Genomic DNA, 22,723 nt, shown 5'->3' on the forward strand with positions numbered 1-22,723 from the left:
TGCTTTCCATGTAGCCCAGCCTGGCTACTTAGTTTGTGGTCCTGGGCAGGGCCCTTCACTTAACTAGGTCTCAGTCTCCTCATCCAGAGAATGGCTGTTGAGAGATTTAGAGGAGGGCAGGTGGTAAAGGAGCAGTGACCCGACTGACACATAGTAGGTGTACAACACAGGTGAGCCTTTCCCCTCCCCCAGACCCAGACCTGCTGCTCTCAGCTCTCCCAGTGGCCTCTCTTGGCTGCCCTGGCAGTCAGGGCTGGAACGGACCTTCCTCAAATGCCCGAGCTCCTCTGCTCAGGCCCATTACTCTGCTCCTCTGAGCTATGGGTTCAGGATCTCTCCCCACCTACTGGTGATTGCACAGCAATAGTCCCAGGTGTCTTCCTGCAGGGGAAAAGGTTGTGTCTTCTGGGACTAGGTAGGTCAGGAGTGGGCAGGGCCCTTGGGTCACCAGGACATGCTCCCCAGCACACCCCACACTTGTTATTGTCTGGAATGCTTCTGGCAGTGCCGGGAGCTGGGCATCGTCCCCTCTGATGAAGACTCTGAGACTGGAGGGGTGGGGAGACAGAAACAGACGCTCACGGTCAGCGATGAGCAGAGCCAGGATGTGGATGGGGTCTGTGGATTCAAGCCCCTGCCCTGTCCAGTTTGGTGCCGATGCCCCTGGGTGAGGAGTGTCCCGCAGGGACTTCCACGGGCCCCTCTGGGGACACTTCCTCAACCTGGGAGGAACCCGGGGGACAGGCTGGCCTTTTGGGCAACTAAGTTGGCAGTTCTGTCTGTGCCCCACCTGGCTTTACTGGAGGGAGGCTGGTGCGGGAGCTGAGTGTCTGGGGAGGCATGGGCTACCTGGTGAGGTCTCCATCCTCGGCTAACGAGCAGGAGGTGCTCAGGCAGGGTAGATGCCTTGGGAAGAGGAGACTGGGAGTAGTGAGTATGGCTCGGTTGCCTCATGTGACCATAGGCAAGGACTGATGCTGAAGCTGAAACTCCAATACTTTGGCCACCTGATGCAAAGAACTGACTCACTCGAAGAGACCCTGATGCTGGGAATGATTGAAGGCAGGAGGAGAAGGGGACGACAGAGGATGAGATGGTTGGATGGCATCATTGACTCAATGGACATGAGTCTGAATAAACTTCGGGAGTTGGTGGTGGGCAGGGAAGCCTGGCGTGCTGCAGTCCATGGGGTTGCAAAGAGTCAGACACGACGGAACAACTGAGCTGAGCGACTGAACTGAACCTGAACTGAATGATGTCTCTGGGCTTCCCAGGTGGAGCTAGTGGTAAAGAGCCTGCCTGCCAATGCAGGAGGTGTAAGGGATGTGGGTTCGATCCCGAGATAGGGAAGAGCCCATAGAGGAAGGCATGGCAATCCACTCCGGTATTCTTACCTGGGAAATCCAATGGACAGGGGCACCTGGCAGGCTACAGTCCACGGGGTCGCAAAGAGTCAGACGTGACTGAGCAGCTAAGCCCACATGCACGGTGTCTCTGTCATAGGCTTTGGTCTGTGGCAGTGACTTAGCGCAGTGGCTGTGCTCCCAGGAGCACCCTCAGGCCTCAGGCCAGCTGCATCCCTGAGAACCCCCTCTTGACCTCTCTGCTGATTTCCCACCCCCAGAATATTCGCGTGTGGGACATGCAAGACTACCAGTGTCTTCAGTCCTTCTGCGGGAAGCATTTTGCCCTGGGACATTGCCCCATCACCAGCATCTACTTCCACAAAGAGGACAACTCGCTCATCTGCAGCACCTATTCAGTGAGTGCTGTGCAGGAGGGAGGTGGGCCACGGCTGCACGAGGAGGGGAGGGGCCATGGCCTGCTGACCCATGGGACGCCGAGGGGCGGTCACATCCTGTCCTGACCGAGACTGCTGTATGCCGTGAGGACAAAGCTGCTGGGCTCTGCGGCCTGGCCCTCAAAGCGCTGTCACCTGCGATTTCCTGGAGGACTGTTTCTAGGCCCCCAGTGGTCTCCCTCTATGTTGCTCTTGCTGCTCTCTTGACCTTTGCCCCCTCCAGTCCCTCCTTCTGGAAGCCCACCTTGACTCCCAGGTTGGAAGCCTTCGCTCCAAGCCCCCTTGCCTGCCCTGGATCACAGCCCTTATGACTGCGTCCTGTTATGGTAGCGTGACTGTCTTCCTGCCAAATCATGAGCCCCGAGAGGGCAGGGCCCACACCCACACCCGAGCAGTCCCTCTGAAAGAGAGAACCTGGGGGAACCTGCCATGAAGCCTGCCTGTGAGCCGTGACTTAGCTGGTGCCCATGGGAGGTCTGCCCTGAACCCCTCAGGATGGGACAGCCTGGGAGAAGCACAAGGGGCTGACTGTCCAGGGTGCCAGTGGTCGGGGGTGGCACTGTGACAAGATGGAGGTTAGGGGGCTCCAGGGATGCTTGGCAGCCAGTAGAAGAGGTTTGATCCAGAAAGGGAGACGAGGGTGTCATCTGTGGTTGAGAGGACGTGGTGGCTCTACATGGCTCTTCTTCCCTCTGTTGGCCAGGTCACACCCTCAGTGTCCTTGTGCCCTTGGCTGACTCTCCCAGATGGCAGGTGTCCTGAGAAGGGAGTTGGTGGGTTCCTTCCCCTCTGCTGAGTGTCAGGACGGCTGTCAGCACTTGTTGAATTCCACAGACCTTTGAAATCCATTTCAAAGCAGAGAGTATATTAATTAGGCACTGACCCACCCCTCAAGGAACTCATGCGGGAGTAGCATAACGGATAATTTTAATAGGAAATGCTGTGCGTTGTGATGCGGATGTGTGCTGGGTGCCTCACGGAGCACAGAGAAAGGATCCTGAGCCTGGCTGGAGGCTAAGGCAGTCAGGGACGGCTTCCTGGATGAGGGGACACCGGATCGAGGCCTTATGCTTTTCAGAAGTTATAAAAGGGACTTGGACTTGTGCTTTGGGGTTGTAGGAGCTCTAGGGGTTGGAAGCTCTGATCTCAGGAAGTAGGGGCATGGAGTTGGGGTGAGGTGTCAGCAAGCCTGCACACGGTTGAGGGTGTCTTGGTGTCTTGGTTTACTGGAAGTTTCTCCCTGGGGCCAGTCACTGACAGTGTGCCCTTCTGACTGCCCAACTTCTGCCGCTCCTCCCCTACAGATTGGAATCCTGAAAGGGTACCTGGAGACACAGGGGCCTGGGAGAGCAGAGGAGAAGACCACGACTCACAGCACACCCCTGTGTGCCGTCCTCTACAGCAAGGTTTTCAAGCAGGTCAGTGGGCAGCAGCTTATCTCTAGGGCTGGCAGCAGGCACAGGGGGCGGGATGGGGCAGGACTCTCAGAGCTTGGGTGGTGGTACGGGGCAGCGGGAGGTCGGCGAGCAGCTGTCTTGCACAGGAGTTGCCCTGGGGGAGACCGGAGCTCCACCAAGTGGCCACTGGGTCACCAAACTCCTTTGAGCCTGTGTGCCCCTGGCTACCACCCCAGGTCAGTTCTGGACAGCCTTCTTTCCACTGTGTGTGACGGGGTGTGGGCTGCTCTTTGAAGATCCTGGGGTGGGTGTTGCTCCTGGAGGTCATTTCCAGGGAAACTGTGGTTCAGCTTTGTAATGGAAGGGGAGGGAGGCCCAGGCTGTGGTCCTGAGCAGAGATCTCTGCATTGGGCAGAGCAACTAGGCAGGCAGATTCTGAAGCGTGGGGACAGCAGGGGCTCCTGGGCCCTCTGCCCCCTCCCACTGGTGCCCATTTCCTGGCCGGGGCTCTGGGTAGGGCGGCTCTGTCTGCTGCAACGTGGCCTTGGCAGTGGGAGGTCAGCACTTACCTCTTTGGGTTCCCCTCTCGCTCTGGCTCCTGGCACCACCACTGCTCATACCTTAGGGCTCCTCAGTGCCCTTAGCCAGTTCATCCCCCTTATCCAGCTTTTCTAGGTGTTCTCAGTGGGAAGGTTAGTCTGAAGGAACACCCCCTGTTGCTGTTTCATCGTCACGGTCGTGATGCTGCTTCAGGTGGGGTGACCTACCTTTACCCAACACTTCCCTGCTTAGAGGGCTGTTGTTTTTTTTCCTATCCTCCATGTTAATGCTTTTTCAGTAGGTGTCTTTTCTGGATTCGATATGATTTTCTCTGGAAAGATTCTGATAAATTCCATTTCAGAGTTAAAGGGGATTTTACCAAAGCGGTTCTTTCTAAAAGAACTGTGCCAGTTTGCAGAGGGCAGAGGAAGGCCTGTTTTCGAGAGTGGGTTGTCCTGCAGCAGGAGGGCCCAGAGCGCCTGTCTTCTCGGTACACTGAGTGGTGGCTGGGCTACCAGCAGTCATGCCAGCTGGCGGCTGCCCTTGGGAGAGGGGGCCTTCCCCTCCCCAGGAGCCCCGGCTGTGTGCTCCCCCACAGGTGGTGAGCAGCTGTCTGAGCGGCATGGTGAGTGTGTGGGAGGCCGTGACGGGCAGGAGGCTGATGGAGTTCTCAGTGACGGGTGACCAGCAAGTGGAGCTGACCGCCATGTCCCTGGATGAGTCAGAGGGGTGTCTGCTCACGGGCCTGCGTGATGGCACCGTGAAGATGTGGAACTACAGCGTTGGCGAATGCCTGCTGACCTTCCCCAACGCGGACCAGTTAGAGGTCAGTCTGGCCCACAGGGGGCCCTGGGGGCCCCTCACAGCTCCGGTGACCCCCAGCACGTGCTATTTCTCATATCTTCCTGAAAGGCTGTGCACACAGACTCCCTGGCTTTGTGCTTCCCTGAGCCTTTGTGCATAAAATGAAGATAGTTTAGACTTCCCTGAAGGTCCAGTGGTTAAGACTTCACCTTCCATTGCAGGGGGTGGGGGTTTGATCCTTGGTCGGTGAGGCAAGATCCCACATGCCTTGAGGCCAAAAAAACCCAACACATAAAACAGAAGCAATATGGTAACAAATTCAATAAAGACAAAAAATGGTCCACATTAAAAAAATCTTAAAATAAATGAAATCAATAGATAATAGGGCCTGTCCTCCACAGATGTTCTTCAGATGTCAGCTACTCTTACTCTTGTAGTGTGTTAGCACTTCTCATCTTATATCTTGGGAGGATTTTCCCAGGTGGCTCCGGTGGTAAGGCATCCACCTGCCAATGCAGGAGACTCAGTGGCACCCCACTCCAGTACTCTTGCCTGGAAAATCCCGTGGATGGAGGAGCCTGGTAGGCTGCAGTCCATGGGGTCGCGGAGAGTCGGACACGACTGAGCGACTTCACTTTCACTTTTCACTTTCCTGCATTGGAGAAGGAAATGGCAACCCACTCCAGTATTCTTGCCTGGAGAATCCCGGGGACGGGGGAGCCTGGCGGGCTGCCGTCTATGGGGTCGCACAGAGTCGGACACGACTGAAGTGACTTAGCAGTAGCAGTAGCAGCAGGAGGTCCTGAGTCAGTGGGTTCGATCCCTGGGTCAGGAAGATCCCCTGAAATAGAAAATGGCAAACTGCTCCAGTATTTTATTGCTTGGGGAATTTCATGGGCAGAGGAGCCTGGTGAGCTGCAGTCCATGGTGTCGCAGAGACATGACTGAGCAGCTGAGCACACAGGTACCCTACATCTTAGGGCTTCAGGTGGCATTGTTGGCAGTGGGGTCATGTGATTCAGAGCCACCCATATCCCTGTTTGGGAAATGCCCGCCAGGGTTATGAGGAAGATCTGTGGGCAAAGTGCAAAGCCAGCAGTTCCTCTCTGGAACTTGAGCCTATTACAAACTTGTGACACAGTTCTTTAAGAAACTCAGAAGGAGCACTTGGCCAAGAAGCCAGGGTTTAGGGACTGGTCCAGATCCTATGACTCAGTTGTGTGACCTTAGCCAGGCTTGACCTTGGCTTCCCTCCTGTCCCCTATAAGATGGACATGGACACTTACCCAATCTGCCACCTCCAAGCCCATCACGTGGATAATGGGCTGTGAGAGCACTCCGAAAAAAAATATGGTGGTTTCACCGCTAGGGAAAGTCTCATCATCATGGAGAGTCTGGATTTCCTGCTTGGTATGGTTAGGAAGACATCTGGAGCCTGGGGCCATTTTCTCTGAGGTACCTTAGAGTTCGGTTTCCTTTCCTCTTCAATAGATTAGTGGGATTGTCCACATGAACAAAGTGTTCTACACAACTGGATGGAGTAAGAGAATCACTTATTACACGTGAGTAACCAGGGCGCAGGGCTTCCCTGATTTGGCTGACAGTAAAGAATCTGCCTGCAATGTAGGAGACCCGAGTTTGATCCCTTGGACGGGAAGATCCTCTGGAGAAGGAAATGGCAACCCACTCCAGTATTCTCGCCTGGAGAATTCCATCGACAGAGGAGCCTGGCAGGCTGCAGTCCACAGGGTTGCAAAGAGTCGGACATGTCTGAGCGAGGAAATCACCGCCACCAGCCAGGGCGCACATGGGAGGTGTGGGCAGCTGGCCCTTCTCTCTAAAGATGGGCCCCTCCATCCCTAACTTTGCTGGCGGCTGGAACACCAAGCAGGAAGTTAGTGCAGGGTGAGGTTTACTGCTTCGTCCCCTCATCTATCCACTTATTCATCACTCCATGAGGTCAATAGACTTTGTACTAGGTGCTGGGAATGGATATAAGCAAGAACATGAAGTCTCCATCCTCCTGAGACTCAGACACTAATCAAATAACTTAATTTATAATGATGGTCTGTTCAGTGCTATGAGAAAAAAATATACAGGTTTTTATGGGGAGGGGACGGAATCTGATCTAGAGTCAGGGGCCATCAGAAAAGAGTCATCTGAGGTGTCATGGGTGGAGTGGGATCTGAAGAGTGAGCAGGAGAGGTCTTAGCGAAGCAGTGAGGGGCTGGGGACAGGAGCGATATTATAGGCAGAGGAATAGCAAGTGTAGGGTCCCGTCCTCTTCAGAGAGCCTTTCTAGCATCATGGTTTCCCCTTCTTTCAGCCTGAGGTCTTACTCAGGTGTCTGAATGGGGCAAATCTGTAAGACTAGCGTATGTGAAGTCCCTAGGACCAGGCCTTTATAGCAGGCACATAGCAGACGCTCAGTTAATGCAGTCAGCAGGGCAGAACTCCAGCTCTGCTCTACGCCTCCTCTGGAGGGGTCCTCCTCTGGGTCAGTGCTTGGAATCCTAGAGGCTTGGATGTTCTTTTCCCAGGATACCAATAAGGCTGAGCGCTCCCCCCTCCTGCCTCTGGGCATGTGTGCAGGTTCCACAAGATCAAGCCAGTGCTCTTATGCTACCACTGGCAGACCTTCCACACGGAGGATGTCCTGAGCATGGCCAAGTACCAGAACCAGTTCATCGCCACCTCCTCCTACAACGGGGACATCCTGTTCTGGAACATCAGCACCTTCAGGCCCATCCTCAATTTCAACGCCTCTCAGAGCCTTTTGCCCTTGCTGCCCAAGAGGGTATGGTCAGCAGAAACATGCTGTCCTCTTCACGCTCTCTCAGCTGTGGGCCAGAATCATGTAGGGCTGGGGGTGGGTCAGGGACACCCCGGGAGGTGGAAGGGAGTGATGGTGACTTGTTTTGAAGGAGTCTGGGAGCTAGGGAGGTAAGTGGTAGTTCTTATAATTATTCTCATTTGACAGATAAGGAGACAGTCACAGAGAGGTTAAGTATCTCTCCTGAGGTCACACAGCCATCAACTAATAGATCCGAATCCAGGCTGTCTGACTCCGGAGGCTTCTGGCTCTAGTCCTGTTCTCCTGAGGAGATTACTGTCTCCTTGAAGGTGGCTCACGTTGACCTATTGCTACTACAGATTACTGCTCTGGGCTCACTGGGCTCTTGATAGGACTTGGAAAGCCCCCACAGTCTCCGAATGACTTTATCTTTGCAGATTAAAGCTGGAAGGGGCCTTCGGGGTCACCCTGTCCAGTAGTTTTCCAAACTTGTGGAGAGAGGCTTGGAGGCTATTACAGCAGCTTGTCCAGAACGCTTCAGCTTTTTGTCTATTTTACACTTTGGAGTTTCCCTTCAGACTAAAAACTACCTCAAAAATACTTGGGAAGCACTGTCCACTTACAGATGGGGAGACTGAGTCCTTCCTGGGCACTGTCCCCTGCCCGTGGGTGCCCCAGGGACAGGCTTCTAAGCTCTGGTTCGATGCTGTTAAGGGTATAGGGTTTCTGGGAAGCAAGCTCAATGCACCCGGAGGGCCCCGTGGTGTTGGCGTTGGGCGGGGAGGCCTCCCTTCCGTCTGGGATGCGACAATTTCTCACGGGGCTCCCTCCCATGCACAGGTGAAGGATGTGGATGACTGTGTGTTCGATAGCCACAGGCCCAGCAAGCCCTGTGTTGAGCAGGAGAAGTGGGCTTACAAACTGCACCTACAGCCCCCGGGCCTCAGCACGAGGGCCACGGTCGATGCCAACCTGCGGCGGAACCTGATGTCGGCGCCTCCAGTGATGAGACAGCACAGAGACAAGGAGCCGGCAAAGTCGGTGCCCCTGAAGGTGGCCACCCTGTGTCCCCACCACCCGAGAAGGCGCCTTGGTCAGGCCTCGGTGGGGTCCCTTCCGATTAGGCCCATGGCTACCTTGGGCCTGGGCCCAGTCTCTTCCAGGAGCACGGCCCGTACAGGCCTAGTGTCTGCAGGCTCGAGGGTCAAGGGTACAGCTGAAGTTTAAGCCTTTCTCTGTCCTTGGGCTCCCATCATCCAGGCAGAGATGAGCCACCATGCCTCCTGCCCCAGAGAACGAGCTGTGGGGGTCTGAAGCCCAGAGGCGGCCACTACTTCCCTCCTCCTCTGAGTCCTGGCCTCTGCCCTAGGTTAACCTCCCCAGGCTTGTCTGACAGCCCTGTTCTGGAGCGGGGGAGTTGGAAGGAAGAGCAGGGGGTAGCTACCCTCTCCTGCTGACCCAACGTGCATTGGCTTCTGACCCTTAGCCACGAAAATTGTGATCTCAGTGAGGGGCTTGAGGGACCAGTCAGATTGTCTCAGCACCTGCAGTCTGATTCCCATTCCGGGGAGCTGGGCTTGAATGAGAAACCCTATCTTCCCCAGACACAGAGGGCTTGTGAGGCGCAGGGCAGTCTGCACCTTGACCCACACGACCTGCTGGATACATGCCTGTCACTCTGAGGCTCTCGGACCATCCTCGAGGTGTCAGGGTTGCATAACTGCATACGCACCCCTTGATCCTCACCTCTAGCCAGAGTGTCTTTCCCAGGATGAAGGAGGGGGCTTCCCCAAAAGCCAGCTGTGCTCTCTGCCCTGAACCAGAAGCTGCTGGTAACTTAAACCAGAGATTCTCCAGCGTCGGAGTATCTGTATGCCCAGGATCCTTTGGACACCCAGCTGTATCTTTTGGGGGAGATGTCCACTCTTTCAGCATTTGCCTCTGTCTCTGTTCCCCAGAGATTGTCTCAAGCTGAACTGGGAGGCCCCCCCTTTTTTTTTCTTTTTCCAGAAACCTCTCAGTGCCAGCAGCCTCAGTCAGTCAAGATTATCCCTTGGCAGACACTCAACTTTCAAAGAGGCTGAAAGGAAAAGAGCAGACTTCCAGAAGAAGCTGTTGCTGCAGTCCAACGCATCGGTGGAGAAGGTTGGCCAGGCTCAGGCAGGGGCTGGGTTGTGAGCCAGGGGCTGGACCGTTGGGATGCAGACTGGAGATGTGGCACCTGGGGGTCTGGGGGCCCAGCCTTGCTCTCCCAGGACCTGGAGAAGCCTGTTGGACACGATGGCAGTGCTCAGGATCTTGGCTACAGGGCTGCCATTTGTGGGATAGTGGGGGGCTATCTAGGGAGGGGAGCAGTGCTCCTTCCTGGTTGGGGGGACGGACCGGGAGGTCGGAGATAAGGGATTTTCGGAACCCACTGGTGAAATGCGCTCCTGCATTTTGCGTGGCGCGTGAGTGGGGACTGGGTCATCTCTGTTCCTCCTCCTCCCGTACCCTCCCCCTTTCTGCGCTTGGAGACATCCCCCTTTGCTGTCACCCCTGGGTAAGGTGACCTCTAAGGCCCCTTCCAGGTTTAATCTGAGATAATAGGGTAATTCTATATGGGTCTCCTAGGTTCCTACCACGAGCCCAAAGAGAATAGAATGAACAGCTGTAGGTTGCAGCAGGGCTGCCCCCTGGCCCAGTTTCTGGGACTCAAGAACAGGGGAGCAGTGTCCTGTGGGACTGGGTCCTATGGAATGGAGCAGAGAGCTACCATTGGCTGGACCTTCTCTCCTTCAGGTTCTGAATGTGCTTTCCTCTGTTTAAAAAAAATGGCTTAAAAAAAAACCCTCCAAAACTTAAAAAAGTAGTATTGGTTAAAAAAAATAGAAATATGTGTAAAGCAAAAAATACAAGGTCCGTGTTTCTCACTGTGTACTCCAGCTCATCCCCCAACAGCAGTAGTCACAATCACTACGAACGGGTTGGTTTAGCTTTGTCTTTATTTTTTTTTTTTTAGGGGAGTGATGTTAAATTATATAGCTATGTGCATTTGCTTTTAAAATTTAACTATACCATATTATGGATATGTTTTCTCATTAGTGATTTGGATTCAGCTTATTCCTTTGTTAGGTTAAAAAATTGTTTTCTTAAATTTACATTTCTTTAATAGTACATGAGTCTGCCTCTGTCCTCAGACTCAGCCAGTTCTAGACATCAGCCTTGTCTTCATTTCTGCCAGTCTGGTAGGTGGAAAATACTGTCTTTTGATATTTCTTTGGTTTTTTGTGATGTTGAGCTTTTCGTATCTTTGTTAGACATTTGCATTTCTTCAGTGGAATAAATGTATATTCATATCCTTTTCCATTCTTTTTTGTGTTAATTTCTTGGAGCTGTCTACATGTTCTGGAAATGAATCCTTTGCCTGTTGTGTCTTGGAAATATTTTCACCTCATCAGCCTTCATGGTGTCACATCGAGGTTTTAACCTTTTTTAAAAATTAGTTAGTTTTATTTTTGGTTGCTCTGGGTCTTCATGGCTGTACCCTGGCCTTTCTGTAGATGCAGTAAGCAGAGGCTACTCCTTGTTGAGGTGCACAGGCTTCACATTGCGTTGACTTCTCTTGTTGCACAGCATGGGCTCTAGGGCACGCAGCTTCAGTAGTTCCGACTCATGGGGACCAGAGCACAGGCTGAGTGGTTGTGGCGCATGGGCTGAGTTGCTCTGTGGCGTGTAGAATCTTCCCAGACTACAGATCAAACCCTGGCATTTCACTGTACAAATATATCAAGGGGAATGAGTTTGTTTTCTACATCATTCTGAGTTGAGTACAGGTCTTAAGAAAAATCTTGTTTGAGCCTTAGGACAAGGCTTGTATGTTTTTATTCGGTAACTGTTCATTGATCTATTATGATGTGTCAGGCAGTGTCATATGGGATAAAGTTATGAACAGAAAAGATGCAAATCCCAGTCCTTGGGGAGCTCATAGTCTGGCCAAACGTTCCTGGTCACCAACTGGGTAGGTAAGGTGGTATTCCATCACTGTTCTCACTGGCCGTCTAGGAAACTGGGGGGCCAGGTGGGTGTGGCTCCTTGCCCAGGCGTCTCAGCACTGTGCCACAGGGGAGCTCCGGCTCCCAGCACTCCTGAGCGGGTTCGCCTCTCTTGCACAGATAATCTTCTTGCAGACCAGGCCTTGCCTGCCACGCTCAGCTGCCCTGCTGAGCAGCTGCATGGACGGCTACATCTACGCCTGGTCCATCCACGGGAGCGGAGGCCTGCTGGGCAAGTTCCCTGTGGACTCTGTAGACAAGGGGGACGTGGTTGTGGGTGCCATGGCCACGGATCAGAACGACTGGATTCTTGTCACAGGGGATTGCAAAGGAGGCATCAAGGTGAGGAGGAACTGGCACTGGGATCGGGGGCAGCTACATTTCTTTAATAGTGCATGAGTCCGCCTCTGCCATGAGCCTCTCTCCGAGCTGGCATGAGCCAAGCTCTGGCCTCCTCTTTGCCATCGGTGGTCCTTGCCCAGTCCCTATGCCCTCTGGGCACTTGTTTCACTTGCAACACAGTGGGTGGTGGGGTGGGTTACCTCAGAGTCCTCTCCTGCCCTCGTGGGCCTGGGGAAGTGAGGGAGGGCTTGGTCAGGAGGTCCCCCGTCCAGAAGCCTTCCTCTGGGTCCAGTGCTTTAGAATTCTCTTCCTGCTACTCCCTCACCCCCAGCTGTGCATCTGACCTGTGATCAGCTGTCTCAGGAGCTGATTCTGTGCTTTGTGGTGATGTGAGGTGTGAATGCCCCGTCCTTGGGTCTGTCACACTCTCCCTGTATGCTAGCTAAAGGTCTGGCCTAGAAGATGCCATGGTCCCCTCGGGGGTGTGAGTAAGAACCAGCCCCCTGAGGTGAAGAGAAATGGTCTGGGAGGGACCCTCAGTGTGAGTCGGTGTTGGGGGTCAAGGAGCGCTGGGCTACTAATCCATGCTTTATGCCTAGATCTGGGACATCAAGGATTACTGTACACATTCTGACAAGCAGACGAACCAACCTAGTGAGATCAACAAGTTTCGGTTCTTAATTTCTGAACAGATTCAGGTCAGCCTCCCAAACTACAGTCCCCCAGAGGAGAAAAAGGTAGGATGATTACTGGACAATTGCTGAGAAAAGTGCCTCTGAGCCCCACCAATGAGTTGGGACCATGGTTCTCACATTGAGATTCGGAATCTTTCATGTTTTCTATCCAGGGTTGTCTGATTGATGTGGAAAAGGTTTTCTACTCACCAGAAGTCACTGTTAACCAGTGAAACATGAATATGCACACACCAAATACACTCATGTGCATACACGTGTATACACGTACACACATATGCACACCTTCCATGGGCTTTGATCTTTGCAATGAAGACCTGAGGTCATAAACTCCTTTAAAAAATAGTGAAAATATATATGTATTTTCTTGAGTAGGTAATGCATTTGTGTGTGTGCTAAGTCGCTTCAGTCATGCCCCAGTCTTTGTGACGCTATGGATGTAGCCTGCCAGGCTTCTCTGTCCATGGGATTCTTTAGGCAAGAATACTGGAGTGGGTTGCCATGCCCTCCTGCAGGAGATCTTCTCAACCCAGGGATCGAACCCATGTGTCTTATGTCTCCTGGCGGATTCTTTACCAATAAGGCCACATTGGGAAGCCCAAATAATTCATCTATACAGTTCAGAAATCACTGGATATTTCCCCGATGACTAGTGAATTTGAGCACCTTTTCCTTAGTTGTCAGGAAAATGCAAATTAAAACCCAAAGGTGATAGCACTGCTTATCTACCAGAATGACTAAAACTGAAAGGACAGACAATGCCAAATATCAGCAAGAATATAGGTCAACCGGTGATAAACCATCTAAAATTGCTTATGTTGATGGTTGCAACTCTGAATATATGAAAAGCCGCTGAAGCCAGCACTTTAAATAGGTACATTGTATGTGAATTGTATCTCAATAAAACTGTGTTTAAAAGCTATGCAAATGATAGAGCAAATATTCTTTTCTTCTTCTTCTTTTTTTTTTTTTTACAAATCTTTGTTTGTAGTTGTTTATCTACACATCTGGTAATTTATCCCATGTAAAAGAACCTAAATCTAAGGCCTCTAATGTGTACTGCCATACTGCATTCCAGAAAGTTTATATAGGTTTTCACTTTATTAGTTTGTTTTGCTTTATCCTTGACAGCATAAAGTTTTTATCATTAACAGTATTTATCTGAGTGAGCGCCCCCTGATAGGTATACAAGGCATTCAATAAATAAATGTTTAAAGTGAAAAAAAAAAACGTTTAGCTGATTTTTAGATATAAATAGTTTCTTTTGATTTTATGAAAATATCTGCTTATATTGACATCTGTCCTTATTTTATTGGCTATATATATTTTGTGAATTACCTCTTCATGTCCTCGGTCCATTTTTCTTTTGTGGTGACCGTCTTTTATAAATGATGTACAGTCATCTTAAAATATATTAAAAGGTATTAACTCATTGCCTGTCATATGTATTACAAACATCTCCTCCCCCCAGTTTGTCATTTGCCTTTTAATTTATGATGAGTTTTAAATTATAACATGTTTTTTGGTGGTCAATTTTTCTTCCCATTGTGATATTTCCTGTTGCTTATCACTTCCTTATCAGAGAGAATAGTCATTCTTTCTCTTCAATATTTTATGGTTTCATTAAAAAGGATTCTTCAACCCTTCTAGTGTTTACTTATAAGATATAAGACAATGATTTAAGTTTCACTGCTTAGTTTATCAGGAATTCCAACACTGTTGATTGAATCCTGTTCTCTATCACCACCAATTTCCTACCATTCTTGTCATTTATCAACGTTTTAAATATATATTTGGGTTGGCTTCTGAGATATTGTCTTCCATTGTCTAGTTTTTATTACTGTGATGTAACATACTCGAGTATGATAAGACATGTCCTCCTTCATTAATTTTGTTTTATTTGAAAATGGTCTTGGGTATTTACACTCATTTTCCAATTAAGTAGGATTTTATTCTTTCATAGTGCAATGTGACATATCACTCCATTTCTCACCCTATTCCATGCCTGATGCCCAACTAAATATCTTGAAAAAAAAGACCTGGGTTCTTGTCTAGCCCCATCACTTTCTAGCTGTGTGGTTCTGGACTGGTTACTGAATGTTTCTGACTCTCACTTCTCTCCTCTCTGCAGTGGTGAGACTCATACACATCCCATAAGGTTATTCTGATGTGCAAATGAAATACACTGTATACAGGAAGCTGGCAAGCAATACAACAATATGCAATTAAAAAAAAAAATGATTTTACTGAAGGGACCAGTGAGGGCCAGAGAAGTGCTTGGACTTACCTAAGGTCACCAGAAAGTTCATGTAGGGGTGCATCTAGAGCTAGAACCCTGGCCCCTGGCCCAGCTCCTTCCAGAAGCCTATGCTACCTCCAGCCCTGGGTGCCCTCTGACAAGCCAGTGTCTTGGGAGTATAATTAATTCTCTTGCACTGTCCCCTGTAGGTTGAGGCCGGCCAGACCATTTCCCTGATTCCACCCCAGCTTCTGATTACCTGGAAGGCCCATTTGGATAGTGTGGCAGACATCCTATATGTGGACAGCCTCCAGCTGGTTATCAGTGCTGGCCAGGACCGGGACGTCAAGGCTTGGAAACTCTCTGGTGACGCCATTGGTACGGACGGTCCTGCTGAAGCTCAGTCATGCCCCATGGCCTTTCCTGACCCTGACCCTGTTAGAACACAAGCTGGCATAAACCTCATATCCCATGAGGTGGGAGTTTTAGACCACAGCAGCTGTCTTTCCTCAGATAGTATCACAAGGTGTGAGTCTGTCCAATTGTCCATTCAGTAGTCTGTCCATCCGCTCATTCACTCACCTGCTCAACACTGTTTGCCTTTGCATATCAGATCATATATCTGATAAGGTACAGCCCATTCTCTTTTTAAAAATAAACTTAATTCTTGAAGTATAACACATGTAATGAAAAGCACACAAACCAAAAGTATCCTCAGCTTAGTGAATTTTCAGGAAGTAAACATATAGCCATATAACCACCATCGTATCAAGAAACAGAACATCACCAGCACTCAGGGCTTCCCTCACCTCCTGACCCACTGTTTCTGCCTACACCTTTCCAAAAGTAACCACTGTTCTGATTCCTAAATCCAAAGCTTATGTTAGTCTGGCTTTGAACTTTGTCTAAATGGAATCATTTGATAGTTTCTCCTTTGTGTCTGGGTTCTTTCTCTCAAACACCATATGTTTGTGCCATTCAGCCATTCATTGACTGTAGCAGCTCATTCCGTCTTACTGCTGAGTGGTATTCTGTTGTTGATACCATACTTTATCTATCCATGCTATTGTTGGTGGGCATTAGGGCTATTTTAGGCTATTAAAGACAAACACTGCTATGAACACCCTCATATAGGTTTTTTTTTGAACAAGTGTATGCATTTCTGTTAGATATGTATTTATAATGGAATTGCTGAACCACAGAGTATACACACTCAGTCTCAGTAGATACTGCTAAACTATCTTTCAAAGTGCTTTCCAGTTTTCACTCTTTCACCAGCTGCATACAGCGACTCTTACTGTGTCCTTTGTAACCACTTGATATAATCATTGCATTAAATTTTAGCCATTTTGGTGAATATGTAGTGGCATTTTATTGTGGTTTTAATTTGAATCCTTGATGAGTAGTGAGGTTGAATATCTATTTATTTATTGATCATACATTTATTGATCAGTTATATATTTTATAGTTGTCCCATGTCTCTCATTCTCTCTTCTGTTCTTTACATTTAATTTTTTTCCTATCTCTGCATTCCATTTTGGATATTTTCTACTGACCTGCCTTCCAGTTCATTAATCTTGTCTCCAGTATGCAGCCTGCTATTAAAACCGTCCAGATACTGTATTTTTTAGTTCTAGAACACTCATTTGATTTTTTTCTACAAATTTCGATTAATGGTTGAAATTCTGCTTCTTTTCCTCCATTCTGTTCATATTTTCCATTATTTTATTTAACACTTTTACAACAGTTGTTTTAAAGTATTTACCTATAAACTCCAATGCCTGGATTATCTGTGAGTCTGATTCTAATGCCTATTTCTTCTTTTGATTATTGGTTATATTTTCTTGCCTTTTCACATGTCATGTATAGAAAAACTCCAGTGAAACCAAACCAAACAAAAACCCAACCCAAATCAAGCTGAACTTTCCTGAGCTTTGTAGAAAAGAAACTGTAAAGACTGAAGCTGATATGATTTTCCTGCAGTGCGTTGCTCTTTCCTCTGCACAGCGCTTCTTGTCTCAATGCAGTTAGGAAGTGAGCTGGGTTGGGGCTGGATTGCCGCTCCAGAAGCCCTAGTTTCCTTCTGTGTTCAGTTGATTCCAGGGTAATGCCTGTTGTGTTGTTGACTTCTTCTTCCAGCGAGAGTCTTGACTCCTAGTGAGCTCATTCTGTCTTTCTAGCCCAACCTCCAGAACTTAAACAATTGCAGGCCCCAATCTTCTTTCCACGTGGCAACCGCTCATTTGTCCTTCACTTCAGTTCGGTTCAGTTCGGTCGCTTAGTCGTGTCCGACTCTTTGCGACCCCATGTGTATCTCTAAGTCTGTTTTTGTTTGTTTCATTTGTCTGTTTTGTTTTCTAGATTATATAAATGAGATCATGAGGCATTTGTCTTTCTTTAACTTGTTTTACTTAACACAGTACTTTCTAGAGCCGCCCATGTTGTCGCAAATGGCAAGAGTTCCCTTTTTTTTATGACTGAGTCATATTCTCTAAGCTCTCCTGTAGGGAAAACAGCCATGCCTTTGGGACTCCACTAGACTTAATCTGTCATGCCAGCCAGATTGGCTCTTGGAAACTCTGCTGGTTTCCCTATCTTTGGGGATCTTTCTTCTGCTAAATGGAGCCTGATTCTCACTTATCATGTGCCCATACTCAGAAAAATGCTCCCAGAGAAGAAAGCAGTTCCCAATTTTAGTTCTTCTGGGAAGGACTCTTTCCTTTCTGTAATTTTGGTTTGTCTAGCCTTCTTTGCTTCTATAGCTCTCCAGTGATTTTTTTTAAATACAGTTTTTAAAAGTTACTTTCCATTTACAGTTATTACAAAATATTGGCTGAATTCCCTGTGTTGGGCAGCATACATCCTTGAGCCTGTCTTACACCCTATAGTTTGCACCTCCCCGCTGATAATCACTAGTTTGTTCTCTGTATCTGTGAGCCTGCTTATTTTTATTATATTCATCAATTTGTTATATTTTTTAGATTCCACTTATAAGTGATATAATTTGACTGACTGACTTATTTCACTGAGCATATAGCCTTCAAGGTTCATTCTTGTTGCCACAAATGGTGAAATTTTGTTTTTTTCTTTATGACTGAGTAGCCTTCCATTATATGTATTGATATACATACCACATCTTAGGTTGCTTCCGTATCTTGGCAATTATAAATAAAGCTGCTATGAGCATTGGGCTGTGTGTATCTTTTTGATTTTTCTTTTGCATATATACCCAGGAGTGGAGTTGTTAGATTGTATGGTAGTCCTACTTTTAGTTATGGAGAACCCCTTATGCTGTTTTCACAGTAGCTGCATTCATTTACATTCCCTCAAATAGTGTACCTGGGTTCCTTTTGTTCCAGATCCTCACCAACATTCATTATCTGTGTTCTTTTTGATGATGGCCATTCTGACTGGTGTGAGATGATATCTTATTCTTCTCTAGTGATTTGTAAAAATATGACTTTGTAACACATCTGCTTTGTTTTCTTAATTAAAAAGAATTCTGCAGCGTAAAAACGGCCTACAACTCACTATGCCCTGCCCAGAAGTAGGACTCATATCTCTCTATTCTTACTACCTACTTTCTACCCCAGCCCTGATCCTCCACAGACCCATTCCTAACCTCACATCTGATAGGTGACTGACAGATGCCCGCAGTCTTGTACCATTGCCATTTTATGTGTGAGCCACTTGAGCCACTTAAAGCCTGTCTGAGGACTATTCAGTCATTGCCATAGCACCTTCTCCATCTTAGCCTCTATGTGGGGCAGGATGCTTTAAGCCTGAACTCCAAGTACATCCTAAGGTTAGGGTCTGACTCCTCCAGATATTTGCCAAGTAGCTAGCATAATGCCTGGGATATGTTGGGCATAGTCAGGTGTAGGCCAGGAATAAGGGATTGCTGGCTGCTGCTTGAGGGTGGATGGTGAGGGACAGATTATTTAGAGGAGGGAGGGGCTGGCCAGTCCTTGCTACTGAACTGGCTCTGGTTAAATCACAGGGACGTTTGGCCTGAGTGTTTGGAAAAGGCTGCAGGATACCCCAATGATGACTGATGGTGAACTAAATAAAAGATTAAAGAAGGAGGGTGACTTCTTCGACTCCAGTGAGAAGACCTTCCATCTAGAGCTGCAGTGAGTTATCACAATGGTCATTGGTAAACTGGTTAACTCTGGTCTGGATCCCAGGATGCCTCCCTTGTAGGGTAGTGCTGGGCATACTCAGGTAGGGCCTTCAGAATGTCACAGGTGTGGGAATTGCATATAACTCGACTCTACAGGTGGTGGCTGTGGCCTCAGAGCCTGAGGCTCCGTTCTAGCCCAGATCAGCTGTAAGATTGATCGAGCAGTGAAAACCAGAAAACATAAAGCCCCAATTCCTTAGATGGGGACCCCGCTCCAGAATCAGGCTCTGGAGGCCCCTGCTGGGAGAGCCCCGGGTTCTGGTCTTGACATGTGTGTTATTTCTCTGAGTCGGGGGAGGCAGGTTGCTTGCTACCTGTTCTTTCCTCTACAGGTTCCTTCTCCACCTGTGTGCTATCCCTATTCCTGACCAAGTCTCAGATAAATTTTTTGTTGTTCGGTTGCTAAGTCATGTCCAACTCTTTGCGACCCTATGGACTGCAGCACACCAGGCTTCCCCAGTCCTTCACTATCTTCCAGAGTTTGCTCAAACTCATGTCCATTGAGTCAGTGATGCCATCCAACCATCTCATCCTCTGTTGTCCCCTTTTCCTCCTGCCTTCCATCTTTCCCAGCATCAGGGTCTTTTTCAGTGAGTCAGCTCTTTGCATCAAGTGGTCAAAATATTGGAGCTTGAGCTTCAGTATTAGGGCCATCCCACATGGCCCTCCAGTGGGAGTGAGGGCTCACCTTTCCTTAACAGGATTCTGGGCCATAGGCAGCTCTGGGATGAAGCTGGTCTGGCTGGTTTGTTTGCCAAGTCCTGAATATTCAGGACTGATTTCCTTTAGGATTGACTGGTTTGATCTCCTTGCGTCCAAGGGACTCTCAAGAGTCTTCTCCAGCGCCACAGTTTGAAAGCATCAATTCTTTGGCACTCAGTCTTCTGAGAGATGGTCCAACTCTCACATCTGTATACGACTACTGGAAAAACCATAGCTTTGGGTCATTCAAAAAATATTTATTGAGGTCCTGCTGACTGCCAGGTTGTGCTAGGTTCTGGACATCCAAAACTATCCAGACATAGGTCCTGCCTCATAGAACGCCCAGCCCACTGAGGGAGATGAATATGTAACCCATGGCTACAGTTCTATGTGGTAAACAATAGGACTATTAAGACAGGCTTGGCTCAGAGGGTAATCACCTGACTGGGTGGAGCAAGTAAGGAAGGCTTCATGGAACAGAGATTTTGGAGTTGGGTTTTGACATGTGAGTAGGAGTTTGCCAGGCCCCATAGAGTCCTCGTGGCTCCTATGCCCCTGTCAAGGCTTGGGCTTTTACAGTCCTGTCAGGGTATATCAACAAGACAGAGGCAAGTTTCCCCTTACAGGGAGAGGACATTTAGGTGTTCTGCAAGGGGAGGCCCAGGGGAAGTCTGGATGGGGTGTCAGGCCTCCATAGAAGAGGATGTTGGGTGGTGGGAGGTATCACAGGACTTGTTGGAGGCCAGGATAAGCAGGGCTTTGTTAGTGTTAACTGAACACTTGCCCACTGATGGGCCCTGGGCTGTACAACCTCAGGGGAGGGATGAGAAGGTTGGAGAGGATCCAGCCCAGAAAGGAGAAACCTGCCTGGGGAGGGATGTCCCACCACGTGGTACAGAGGGCATCTTGTGAAGGAAAGCCCCTCACATCAGGGAGGAGCGAGATCTTGCTGAGGCCCTGATGTACCAGCGGCGGGAACAGGTAGTCCTCTTGGATCTGCTGAATGGGAGGGCAGACACGGAGGTGAAAGCCTGGGCCAGGCTGCAAAAGATAACCCCGACGTCCCCATGGACTGGAAAGCGCTCCCCGGAAGACATTGAGGATACCTGGTGCAAGTGGGAATCCAAGGGCAAGCAGGTGAGGCTGGGTGGGGCACTGAGTGGGTAGGGGAGCCCTCAACCCTCAGCCCCGAGCCTTCGCCCTTGCCTGGGACCCCTGCAGGAGAGCAAAGTCCTGGGCGCAGCATACAAGCCCAAGGAGCGGTCGCGGAGCCCTGCACTCCTGTTCACCAACGTGCAGTATGGCTGGATGAAGCACCAGGTGAGTCAGGGTGGGGTTAGCTCCCTGAGATGCTGGGCCTAGAGGCTGGGGGTCCCACCTCCATCATCCCACATGGCCCTCCAGTGGGAGTGAGGGGCTCACCTTTCCTTAACAGGATTCTGGGCCATAGGCAGCTCTGGGATGAAGCTGGTCTGGCTGGTTTGTTTGCCAAGGCCCTGCTTGAGGCCATGGACACAGTTTTTATCCTTGAGGACAAACCTCATCGAGCCTATGGGAGGAGGTTGTTTGTGGACCTGAAACCTGTTGATCGCCTTCAAAGCATTTCCCAGAGTCTGCTTGTTTGTTGGGCTTCCCTCGTAGCTTAATTGGTAAAGAATCTGCCTGCAGTGCAGGAGACCCCCAGTTCGGTCCCTGGGTCAGGAAGATCCCCTGGAGAAGGAAATGGCACCCCCCTCCAGCATTCTCGCCTGGAAAGTCCCATGGACAGTGGAGCCTGGTGGGGTGCCGTCCATGGGGTTTCAACGGGTGTCATTCTGGAGCAGACACAGGGCCTCACGGTGCTAGGCACACAGTCAGCAAGAGACAGGGAGTGGGACGGCCTGTCCTTGGGGAGAGAAAGGGGCCAGGGGTTTTGGAAAGACCAGCCTGGAGTCCCATCCTGCCTCTTGCTTGGGCAGATCCCAGCCTCTCTCAACCTCTCTCTCCTTCTCAGGGGAGCTCCCATCCTCTGGGGTGTGGACTCAAAGGCAACCCCCTGGCCCCAGGCAGGGGAGGGATCAGTGCCAAAAAGAAACTTGGCTTCCTTGCCCTTTCCTGGAGATGGGCCTCCCAGCACGGCGTGGCGAGTGCTGCTGGGAGAGGTGGGGGCATGTCTGGAGAGTTCCTTGCTTTCAAGCCCCACTCAGGGTCCAGCTTGAGGCCTCACTGTAAGACGGGGATGGTCCAGCACTGACCTCACAGGACTGTTGGCAGCACCAAGAGGAGGGCCAGGGGCTGGGCCTGGTGCCCAGTGGGCTCACTGCTCGGCCAAGCGTGGTCATCACTAGCGTTGCTGTTCAGTTGCTAAGTCATGTCCTTTATTTCTTGTGGCCCCACGGACTGCGGTATTCTAGGCCTCCCTGTCCCTCCCAGGTCATCAGTGACAGGCGTGCAACTCTGGGGACGGCTCCTCTCTCACAGGAAGCCCTGAGTCCGTCCTCCCCAGGAACCTGTTCTTGGTCCCTGCTGTTCCCCACACTCCCTGCTCTGTTCCCTGCAGATCTCACCTCAGATCTACCAGAGCCTGCATTTCAATGAGCTGGCATCCACCCAGAGCCCTGCCTTCAAGACGCAAAAAGTCCTGGACCAGCAGAGCTGGCTCACCCTCTTGGTGACCCAGCGCATCCGGAAGGACCTGGGTCCCTACAGGGAGACCGTGCCTGAGCATCCGGCCAGCTTGCCCACCACCACGGCCTCCTCGCCCTCCTCACCCTCGCTGTCAGCCTCGGGCTCCGGGCTCCTGGCATCTGGCCTGGCGCCATCCTCGTGGTCCCAGCCCTCCCGATCCTTTTCGTAGCCCCCGTCCGCTCCTGCATCCTGTCCTCCCCCGTGGACCTGTCCCGGGTATCCGGGCACGTCCTGCAGAGGCCGGTGACTCCCCTGCCCCACGGCCCCTCCCTCAGGCTGCTCTCCAGGCCTCTGAAGGCCCACCTTCTGTCCTCCCACATCAGGCTCTGAGGTGGCCCTTCCTCTCTCTCCAGTCCGCCAGCAGGGCCACCAGGCTCATGAGGTCCTGTCTGTCCCTGGCTTACCCTCTGCCAGGCCCAGAGGGTACAGACCTCGCCCTGGCTCTCCCCACTCTGCCATCTGGTGAAGCCAACCTTCTTCACCAGAGTCCTGGAGAGGAAAATAAATGTTCTCAGATGTTGAAGCTCC

The 22,723-nt window shown here is 50.2% G+C and overlaps 1 protein-coding gene across 1 annotated transcript in view; it reads left to right on the forward strand.

The window, feature by feature from the left end:
• Positions 1-22,364, forward strand: part of EFCAB8 (EF-hand calcium binding domain 8) — a 46,584-nt gene extending 24,220 nt beyond the window's left edge. The window contains exons 13-26 of the mRNA XM_068986806.1: positions 1,625-1,762; positions 3,106-3,219; positions 4,337-4,564; positions 6,034-6,104; positions 7,135-7,339; positions 8,177-8,389; positions 9,347-9,481; positions 11,491-11,712; positions 12,312-12,449; positions 14,853-15,021; positions 18,644-18,776; positions 20,461-20,670; positions 20,755-20,848; positions 22,068-22,364. Coding sequence (XP_068842907.1) covers positions 1,625-1,762; positions 3,106-3,219; positions 4,337-4,564; positions 6,034-6,104; positions 7,135-7,339; positions 8,177-8,389; positions 9,347-9,481; positions 11,491-11,712; positions 12,312-12,449; positions 14,853-15,021; positions 18,644-18,776; positions 20,461-20,670; positions 20,755-20,848; positions 22,068-22,364 — 2,367 coding nt within the window. The remainder of the gene's footprint in view (positions 1-1,624; positions 1,763-3,105; positions 3,220-4,336; positions 4,565-6,033; positions 6,105-7,134; positions 7,340-8,176; positions 8,390-9,346; positions 9,482-11,490; positions 11,713-12,311; positions 12,450-14,852; positions 15,022-18,643; positions 18,777-20,460; positions 20,671-20,754; positions 20,849-22,067) is intronic.
• The last annotated feature ends 359 nt before the right edge of the window (positions 22,365-22,723 follow it).

Source organism: Capricornis sumatraensis, chromosome 15 (genome assembly GCF_032405125.1).
Source record: "Capricornis sumatraensis isolate serow.1 chromosome 15, serow.2, whole genome shotgun sequence".
NCBI classification, from domain to species: Eukaryota; Metazoa; Chordata; class Mammalia; order Artiodactyla; family Bovidae; genus Capricornis; species Capricornis sumatraensis.